The sequence below is a fragment of the Myotis daubentonii genome, chromosome 6 (assembly GCF_963259705.1).
Source record: "Myotis daubentonii chromosome 6, mMyoDau2.1, whole genome shotgun sequence".
In the NCBI taxonomy this organism is placed as follows: domain Eukaryota; kingdom Metazoa; phylum Chordata; class Mammalia; order Chiroptera; family Vespertilionidae; genus Myotis; species Myotis daubentonii.
This window is the reverse complement of record NC_081845.1, coordinates 82,002,970-82,013,962: the sequence shown is the minus strand read 5'-3', so window position 1 is coordinate 82,013,962 and position 10,993 is coordinate 82,002,970. Positions and strand designations below refer to the sequence as shown.

The following is a 10,993-nucleotide window of genomic DNA, read 5'->3' as shown; positions in this document are numbered from 1 at the left end:
TAATTTCAAGAAAACTATTAACTGATGATTATGATGATACACGCAAGATGTCACTATCCACCCTCTCTCCTCCATCAATTCCTACCTAGCCAAACACTCTACCTGTTCTGTTAGCTCCCCCGTTCTATTCTTCCATACACTCCAGTTTCTATTATTATATCTCTGCTAATATTATATATATATATATAATATCTCTCCACCTGTGGTACACATTTTCTTGGTCATTACTTTTTCTTCAAGGTTAAGTGAAGATGCTGCCTCCTCTCTAAAATCTATTTGCTTGATCTTTCCCCTTGTATTTATGGACTATTGAGCTTTATATTCTACTAGAGGCCCGGTGCACGAAATTCATGCACTCAGGGAGGGACCCCACTGGTGCACAATTGGGGTCAGGGAGGGATGTGGGAGGTTGGCCAGCTGGGGAGCGACCACAGGAGGGCTCCAGGGCATCTCCGGCCCATCTCGCTCAGTCCCGATTGGCCATACCCCAGCAGCAAGCTAACCTACCAGCTGGAGCGTCTGCCCGCTGGTGGTCAGTGCACGTCATAGAGACTGGTCGACCAGTCGACTGTCTGCCCAGTGGTGGTCAGTGCACATCATAGCGAGCAGTTGAGCAGCTTTAGCATATCATTAGCATATTACACTTTGATTAGTTGAATGGATGACCAGACGACCAGACACTTAGCATATTAGGCTTTTATTATATAGGATTAGAGCATTTACTAATTGGTATTATATGACTCCTCTTAGAAGGTAAAGACTAAGTCTAATTTACATTGATTTTCTCCACAGTCTAAACAGAGAATTAGTAGGTGCCCAATAAGTAGTGTGGAATTAAAATTCTCAGTCGATTTTGCATTCATGGCCCCTATCTTAGAATTTACCCATTTATTGGCTGCTCATTTTTTCTTGTTTGCTAATTTCCTCTTTTTCTAGACCATGAGTTAAATTTTTGGTAGTGATCTGGCTATGTAGTGCCTGGTTTCCCTCCAACTGTTTCTGGTCTTAAAGTCTCCATGCCAGTTCTAACTGATGTCCATGATTTCTAGGTTTGTATACTACTAGACTTACAAAGTTGAAGAAGGCTTAATTGGTACAACATTACTAGTCTTTTTCCATACTGAGGTTCGCTTTCCTCATTAAAAATATGGAATGATTTAATCTATTCTGCAAGGTAATGTGAAGATTAAGTGCAGTAATTCATTAGAAAGTACTTTGTGAACTGTCAGTTGCCATACAAAATGATGTTATTAATAGTAAATTAATAGTCACAACAGCTCTTTGTGAATTTACATTTATGCAACAGATTATGCAACAAAAACTCTTTGCCATATCTCTGGCAGCTAGGACTTGGGCAGTGAGCCCATTTCTGGCCCAGGAGACTTGAATGGAAGGAAGCAGGCTCTATTGTTTCTGGGAAATATTTAACTTCCTGATTTAAAAAAGTGCATGAAAATAAAATGAAATCCCCTGTTTTCTGCCTTGCGGTGGTTGCTGGGAGCTATGAAGGCAATTTTGCCACCCAAAGGAGAAAAGCCAAAAATGAGAGCTAGTGATCTAAGGTGGCAGAGTGGAAACATGGATCCATGTATGGAACACGGATCTCTGGTTCTATTGCTGCGTGACTACAGAAATCATGGAACCGCCTCACCTCTAGAGCTTTAGTTATGGGGGAAAATAACTGTTCCAGTTTTAGTTGCATATGATATGTTCCTTGAACCCAATGAATTCTAACTAATACAGGCTGGGGCAAAAGTAGGTTTACAGTTGTTCACGTGAAACAGTGTTTATTCTTGTACTGTTATTTATTAATTCTGGTATTGTTTTCCATACAAATAATTGTAAACCAACATTTGCCCCACCCTGCATATACTTCTATTGTATCTTTTCACAGGGTCAAACCAAGTTTAGGTTCTTAAAATACTTTCTGTTTGATTACAATTATATTTATCTTCATCACATATTTTTTTAAATGGGTACTCATGTTCCTAGACTCCTTGAAAAAGCAAAGAAATTGCACGCAAGGAAAACAAAGAGAAGCTAGACTTAACTTGAAAGCAGACATGCTGTAGAAAAATACAAAGATTCGATGACAGCCTCTTGCTTAAACACCCCCCCACAGTAGCTTCATTGTGTTAACTGCTCAGTTCTTCTCTACTTCTTTCTTCTCCACTTTCTCATTCCTGGAGTCAGTGTATCAAATTTATGTAATTTAATGAGTTATATAATAATTTAAATTCAGAAAGACTTACTACACATATGCTCAGAAACACTCAAAATAAAGTATATTATCAAAAGTCTTTGGCCTAAAAGAATCCACCTACAATTTTTTATCAGGCTACAACCATAATATAAATTGCAGCAAATACATTTTACCAGTTGAATAAGCTTCATTGTTAAAACTTTACTTTCTGATTCTATCCTAGCCAGCAATTAACTCTCAGCATGAAGAGATAATGTTGCTTCAATGGTTGATAAATGCCCTTATCGGTGATTGTACTGGGCTGGGTGCATTGCTGGCAGGAGACCTAGCTGGTCATTAGTGGCTACAATTTTATGACTGATGAGCTTTATGACCGTAATGTGGTGATTGTCCACAGGAGCTACCCCAAGTGAAGGCTCTGTTTTCAACCATAGCAGGAGACCTTTGGATCCTCCTTTCAGATGTTAGAACAGAGCCTCTAACATTGAAAGTTCCCCAAAATGACAGGTGGAATTTCCGATGTCCAAGGGCCCAGCTTTCCTTCTCCCATATTAATAATGCCGCCAAATTCAGCAGTGTTATCATCTAGTGTGGAGACTCAAAATTATTAAAGTGAGTCATACCATTCAATTAGGCAGAAGGAAGACACAGGTGTGAGTAGAAGGGTCTGAAACCAGGGAACACAGATGATAACATTCAAATTCGTGATGAAACCCAGCCTGCAAAAACTTCCTTAATAAAAAGAGAAATTGCCAGTGCCCAGGGTTGGGTGGGGAGGAGCTTTAAAGAGTGCCCACCCATTACAGCGGGAAGGCCGGGGAGGGTTGGGGGGGGGTAAGAGATCAACCGAAGGACTTGTATGCATGCATATAAGCATAACCAATGGACATAAGACCCTGGTGGGTAGGGGAGGCCAGGGGATAGTCAAGGGCGGGAAAAAAGGAGACATATGTAATACTCTTTGTAATAGTTTAAGCAATAAAACAATTTAAAAAATAAAATAAAAATAAAGGAAATATGACAATAAAAAAAAAAAAGAGTACCCACCCATTGTGAACTTGGATTTGGATAATGGCCAGACTGACATAAATGGGATTAAGGATGGTTGGCAGTGGGTCCCAAGCGTGTTAGCCTCTTAGGCACCTGTGGTCATTTCAATTCATCTTGGAACAGTGAACAGTGAAGAGAACAGGTTGATAGCTGCCTTAGTGCTAAGTGTGCTCCAGCTGGAAGAGTTGTAATACCAGAAATGGCCAGTAGAGAGCAGCATTTCAGAAGATATGGCAGTACTCCTTGGATATTTGGGAACTAGGGTGGGAGCAGGTGCAAGTGGGCAAAAGGGGCATGAATGGGGATGGAAAAGACTTTGCTTTGGGTGATGGCATACGATGCAGTGTGCAGAGAATGTTTTGCTGAGTTGTATACTTGAAGCTGCATGCTTCTGTGAACCAATGTCAACTCAATAAATTAAAAAAAAAAAGCAATAGGAATCTCTGACACAGAAAGGAAAGGTGGCTTTATTTTAAGGACTAGGGACTGAAATAGGATTTTGGTGAGTATAGTTTGGTAGGATTTCCGTGGCCTCTGTCTTTTCCTCCATGGCCAAGAATAGAGGGATATATTTCCTCTGTCACTGACTGCCTCCTACTGCCCCTATTTCTCCTTGAAATTTATACTATTTTCCTTGTGTGTGTGTGTGTGTGTGTGTGTGTGTGTGTGTGTGTGTGTGTGTGTGTGTTTATTAGGGCCAAACTGTCGACAATTGATTGCTGGGAAGCAAAATCTCAACGTACTAGGATGCTCCCTTTTTGTTATTAATAGTTAGCAATTTACATAAATTTGTGTGTGTCTGTCTCATACACAGACACAAATACATATACAGGTATGCACATAACATGATTGGGTTTGCTTCTGACCATGTTTATCCTAACATTTCCAACTAATATTGTGCACTTAGTTATGTCATTAAATATTTTTGGAAAACAGACTGTTAATAACTGTTTCTATTTCACTGACTGGCGCAATTCATGAGTAATTGTTGAGGTTTTATACTGTTTAGAGTGGTGCTTACTTGATCTCAAGCCCCGCCTCCGTAGGCAAGCTCACCTGCATTCTGTGTTTTGAGGACAGAAAATCAAGGAAGCAGCTTAGTGTAGTAGAAGCTGCCTTGAGTCTGCATCAAGCTTATCTGGATTTCCATCTGTAATCCATCCTTTCCTAGGCAATTGTGCCACCTCCTTCAATTTTCATTTTCCCACGTGTAAAAATAAGGTTAATACTATATACTTCATAAGGTTATTATTATTAAGTCATAGGATACTGAGGAAATGAATTAAACACTGGGAAAGCAATGGCACTTAGAAAGTTCTAAAAAATGTGTAATAGGAGTGAAAAGGAATTTTCCTTTCTAAACCCAAATCAATAGAATTGGAAGGGAAACTAAGTAGTAATACCTGCCTCGGTCAGGGTTTTTGGCTACAAAAAATAGAAACCAACTCTGACTAAATGGAAATGATTGAGAGGACAATACAGAGACCTGGGCTTAAGGGAGGGCTGAGGAAACAGACTCAGTGAGTGGACCAACATTTAGAGCTCAGCCACGGCCAAAATTCCCTCCTACAAAGAGTTTGCTAGTGATGTCTCTTGCTCCTTCCTTATTGGAAACATCAGTCCCTGTTATCACCAGCATCTTCATCCTTAGTCATCTGTTATTGCCCAGCTCTCAACTTCACTACAGCTGCTCTGAGAAAATACCAATTCTTTAATTTCTTTCAGTGGTGTTTTATAGTTTTTAAAGGCTACATTTTACACTTGTTAAATTTATTCTTATTTTATTTTTATGACGCTATTGTAAATGCTTTGTTTTCTTAATTTCATTGTTCATTGCTAGTGTATAGAAATGCAGTTGGTTTTGTATATTAATCTTTTGTACCTTGCAATTCTGCTGAATGCATTTATTAGATTTTCTATATGCAAGATCTTGTTATCTGAAAATGGAGAAAGTTTTACTTGTTCTTTTCCAATCTGGTTTATTTCTATTCCATTTTCTTGCCTAATTGCCCTGACTGGAACCTCTAATACAATGTTAAACAGAAGTGACAAGAGTGGACATATTCATCTTTTTCCTGAGCTTAGGAGAAAAGAGTTAAGTCTTGCACCATGAAGTACGATATTAGTTTAGTTTTTCCATATATGCCATTGATCAGCTTGAGAAAGCTTCCTTCTATTCTATTGGATTTTGTGGTTTTGGGTCTTTATTCTATTGCTATGGTATATTACATTGATTTTCAGATGCTAGTGTACGTGGTCATGGTTTACAATTCTTTTTATATTTTGTGTATTCTGTTTGCTACTATTTTATTGAGGTCTTAATTTTCTCTTTAATTCTTGGGTATTAGTCTCTCAAGGTTCAAAGGCTCAAATTCTTAATTGGGATATCAATTGGCTGATACCATGTGTGACAGCCATGCCCAGCTCCAAGAAGTCTTGGGAAGACAATCTTTTTTTTTTTATGTTGTAAGAGATGGAACCCCACTTGTACTTTGAGATATCCCTCAAAGAGAAAAATGTTTGCATACTAGATATTAAAAATGGCAGTGTTGGGAGAACCAAGATGGCGGCATAGGTTAACGCCGGAGTTTGCTGCTTTGAACAACTACTTCAAAAGTGAAACTAAAAGACGGAAGGGACATCACCCAGAACCACAGAAACGCTGGCTGAGTGGAAGTCCTACAACTAGGAGGAAAGAGAAACGCATACGGACACTCAGAGGAGGCGCAGTGCTGAAGTCAAATTCTGAGGTGCGGAGTGCGCGGAGCAGGCTGGCGGCGGAGGGCGCGGTTGTTGTTTTCAATCGGGAGGGAGTCGCAGACTCTGAGCTCCAGATACAGGCGAGTCTTTAGGGACCCAGACTCAAGCGGGAGAAGCGGGACTGTCTGGCTTCGGTCAGACCGAGTACAGCTTTCTCTCCCAGCTTTGCAGCGGGTTCTGGGACTCAGAGAGGCAGAGCCCCTGGGGACAGGACTGAGAACCGCCATAACTGCTCTCTCTGGCCCACCCTGTTGATCCTGTGCGACCCGCCCCGCCCAAGCCCAGCGCAGAACCATTTGCCGGATAGCCTCAGGCAAAGGCTAGATTAGCACCTCCCTAGAGGACAGAAGTTCTCTCACTGCTGACACAGCTGATTCTCATAGCCACTTGGCCTGGAGGTCAAACCCTCCCTGGGATTAGCTACAACAATCAAGGTTTAACTATAAAACTGCGAACAAAGACCACTAGTGGGTGCACCAAGGAAGCATAACAAAATGCGGAGACAAAGAAACAGGACACAATTGTCAATGGAGGATATTGAGTTCAGAACCACACTTTTAAGGTCTCTCAAGAACTGTTTAGAAGCTGCCGATAAACTTAATGAGATCTACAAGAAAACTAATGAGACCCTCGATGTTATATTGGGGAACCAACTAGAAATTAAGCATACACGGACTGAAATAACGAATATTATACAGACTCCCGACAGCAGACCAGAGGAGTGCAAGAATCAAGTCAATGATTTGAAATGCGAGGAAGCAAAAAACACCCAACGGGAAAAGCAAAATGAAAAAAGAATCCAAAAATGCGTGGATAGTGTAAGGAGCCTCTGGGACAGCTTCAAGCGTACCAACATCAGAATTATAGGGGTGCCAGAAGATGAGAGAGACCAAGATATTGAAAACCTATTTGAAGAAATAATGACAGAAAACTTCCCCCACCTGGTGAAAGAAATGGACTTACACGTCCAAGAAGCGCGGAGAACCCCAAACAAAAGGAATCCAAAGAGGACCACACCAAGACACATCATAATTAAAATGCCAAGAGCAAAAGACAAAGAGAGAATCTTAAAAGCAGCAAGAGAAAGAAACCCAGTTACCTACAAGGGAATACCCATACGACTGTCAGCTGATTTCTCAACAGAAACTTTGCAGGCCAGAAGGGAATGGCAAGAAATATTCAAAGTGATGAATACCAAGAACCTACAACCAAGATTACTTTATCCAGCAAAGCTATCATTCAGAACGGAAGGTCAGATAAAGAGCTTCACAGATAAGGAAAAGCTAAAGGAGTTCATCACCACCAAACCAGGATTATATGAAATGCTGAAAGGTACCCTTTAAGAAGAGGAAGAGGAAGAAAAAGGTAAAGATACAAATTATGAACAATAAATATGCATCTATCAACAAGTGAATCTAAGAATCAAGTGAATAAATAATCTGATGAAGAGAATGAACTGGTGATTATAATAGAATCAGGGACATAGAAAGGGAATGGACTGACTATTCTTGGGGGGGAAAGGGGTGTGGGAGATTCAGGAAGAGACTGGACAAAAATCGTGCACCTATGGATGAGGACAGTGGGTGGGGAGTGAGGGCGGAGGGTGGGGCGGGAACTGGGAGGAGGGGAGTTATGGGGGGGAAAAAGAGGAACAAATGTAATAATCTGAACAATAAAGATTTAATTAAAAAAAAAAAGAAAAAAAATGGCAGTGTTCATTATAGCATTCTATACAGATATCCACATTTTGGAAGGCATTATTTTGTGTTATATATTTGTATTCATAGTTATAAGCATGCAGTCCAACACCATGAAAGGGCAGGTTTATTTTATATCATAAGGGGGATGAATCATATCCTGCTTTGCATTTTCACTTTGATTTGTAGCCTCTTTGGTGCCTCTGGGCTCACGATGTCGGCATGGGGAGAGGTTTACTGCCTCAAGTGCAGATGCCAATGGCAGCATGTGGGGTGATTTTTGGTAAAATGAATATATTTCAAGTACTAAAGAGCCGTTCTCTCTACTTTAATTCTCAAAACCATTGCTGGCTTCTGGGTGAACACAGTAACACATTCCAGAGTGTCAGTGGTCCCCTTTTATCCCCACTCAGTTCCCATGTTTCCGTATTAATTCTCCCTCTTCACAGCATCCTTCCACTCGCAGCACACATACCCCAGTGTGCTGGCAAAGCAAGTGTGCAGACTCACCAGCCGGCATGGAGGATGAGTCAGAGAGGGGAAGCGCCAAGCCCGAGCACAGCCAGAAACCCCCCACTGAGTTGCTTAATGAATGCTTGTGAATTGTTTATCGTAACGTAAGCTCCAAGCTCCAAGCTCCCGGAGCACTAGGAAAAGAGCAGGACATTCACACTGTGCTGACCAGGATTCGCTTTTGAGTTTAGGCCACAAATCCACCAGCCCTGGCACCGAGGAGCTCTCCTCTGTTACCCTTCAGTTTAACTCTATCGAGGGCAAGGCATCACTGATAATTGGACACATTCATCTTTTGGTGACAGCATGATGCTACTTACCATCCAGCCCATCTCCTCGAGTGCTATTCAGAGTGAGTGAGCTCATTCTCTGATTACGGAGGCATTCGAGATAAACATGCTCTTACATTTTAAATTAAATCTTGCATTTTCTCCCCCTTGGAAATGAACTTAAAATGATCAGATGATTGTTCATGTGACAGAGGAAATGCTTCTGAGCCTTGCTGCAGGGATATCAGACAAGGATTTCATCATCAAGATGGAACAGGGGACAGGGGGTCATGACTGAGCCAGGAAGCTGCCTGGGCAGCTGAGAGATGTTGATCAAGACACTTACCCTCTGGGGACAAACGGGGCCGGTGGGGATCGGGGGGGGGGTTGGGGGGTGGTGGTGGTGGGTTATGGGCATCATTGCATTCTGAAGTGAAGAAGAGGAAAGGGAGGAGGGAGACTGTGAAAACCCTTTAAGCATCATTGACAGTTTTTTGGGTTTTTTTTTTGCAAACAGAGCACATTGACTTTGAGGCCAGGAGGAGCCTATTTATGGAAGGGATTTGAAAAAAAATGAAAGATGGTCTCTGAACTCTGTGATGCCCCATTAGTTTATCAGTAATGATTCTAATACGCCATCCAGAGCCATGTAGTAGGTTTCAGGCATAGCTTGTCAGTAATGCTCTGTCAAAGTACTTATATGGTTGGTTTTAAGTTTGCCATCTTGCTATGTAGCATCTACCACATAGGATTTTCTTGGGGGGTGTGTGTGTGTGTGTGTGTGTGTGTGTGTGTGTGTGTGTGTGAGAGAGAGAGAGAGAGAGAGAGAGAGAGAGAGAGAGAGAGAGAGAGAGAGAGAGAGAAATAGAGGCTACATAGGAAAAATCACAGAACTTTTCCACTTTAGAGCTCTAAGTCTAGCTAAGAAAATAATGCATGCACATAAATAACTTTAATATAAGGCACACAGTGACACATTCCTTGAAAAGAATGTATCAGAAAGGAAAAAAATTCTTATTATTATATCTATTAATTTTAAAACTACATTTAATAAATATTTATTGAGCCATATTATATGCCAGGCACTGTGCTATGCACATGTAAAAAAAAATAGGTATAGTCTATTTCTTCATGGAGCTGACAGTCCAGATCGGGGACAGAAAGTAAATGCGTAAGACCGTTGCTGAGTGTCTTGTGGCCTCTGCGGCGCCCGAGCCCGCGATGTCGGGCCCCAATATGGGAATGCCGGTGGTACCGAGCACGGAAGACGAGGATGACAGCTTTGGGGAAGCAGAATACGCTGCCATCAACTCCATGTTGGACCAGATCAACTCCTGCCTGGGCCACCTGGAAGAGCAGAACGACCACCTCCACGCCCGCCTCCAGGAGCTGCTGGAGTCCAACCGGCAGACGCGCCTGGAGCTCCAGCAGCAGCTGGGGGAGGACCCCGACGACGAAGACGACTACGACTACGACTACGATGCTAGCACTTAGGCTCCAGGAGCCTCCAGGCAGCCCTCCCCCTGCCTCCAGGGCCAGGCTCTAGCCTGGCCACTCACCAACTGATTAGATGCCTTCTCAAGGGCTGGCCTACAGGTCCCCTGGCGGCTCTGCCTGCCTGAGCCGCTCTTCAGATTCTCCCCTCGGCGTGTATGGGCCACCTCCCACCACCCAGCCTTCCCTCCTGGCGTCAGGTGTGGGCCTGCAACCCCCCCACCTTGCCTTACTGTCCCACTCCTGGGCACGCTCCGCTCTGCCCAGGCCTTGAATGTCCACATTAAACGTGTCTGCAGTAGCAAAAAACCGTTGCTGCATACACAGTTACAATGCATGTGTCAACCCCAGCTAAAGAAAACAGACAGCTATTAATAGGGTAATAGGGTGGCCTTATTTAGTCTGGGATGTTGTGACAGGCCTCTGTCAATTGACATGTAAGTGAAAATCCAAGGTTGAGGAGGAGTTAGCTGTATGAAGACCAGAAGACAGAAGTGACAGAACTTGTTAAATCTTAGAGTAGAGGAGAAAAATATAGAACCAGGCAAAACTCACATTGGAAACTTGAAATCTGGCCAGTGGAGCAGAAAAATCAAGGAGATTTGAACAAGATGACGTAGGGGGCCAGCAAGGACAGGGAGGACACAGGGGAGGCATGTATGAATGGGGTGGACAGTATATAAAGGAATATTGTGGAGAGTGATAACAGAAAAGGAAGAGCTTTCCCCTTTACTAGTATAACAGCTGAAGTGAAAGCACTGAGTGACCATGAGCCTAAAAATGGAAATTATGCTCTTATGAGGATTTCATGCAGGCTTCTGTTATTAAAGTGGGTAAAGTATCTACCAAGTGTCTTGGTGGATAGCAGCTGCTCAACTAATCTTAGGCCTGTTTCTCCCTCCTCATTTTCCTCACACCCTTTCACACTCCCTTGCTCTCATTTTCATTTCTGGAGAAAGGAAGAGGTACTAAACGGCTTAGTGGGCACTAAAGGTTATTGGACTCCT

General features: G+C 42.4%; 1 protein-coding gene across 1 annotated transcript; it reads left to right on the top strand.

The window, feature by feature from the left end:
- The first annotated feature begins 9,684 nt into the window (after window positions 1–9,684).
- Window positions 9,685–10,295, top strand: LOC132236538 (bublin coiled-coil protein-like). Its single transcript, XM_059699661.1, has one exon. It carries the CDS (start codon window positions 9,714–9,716, stop codon window positions 9,984–9,986), a length of 273 nt encoding a protein of 90 aa, XP_059555644.1. The 5' UTR covers window positions 9,685–9,713; the 3' UTR covers window positions 9,987–10,295.
- The last annotated feature ends 698 nt before the right edge of the window (window positions 10,296–10,993 follow it).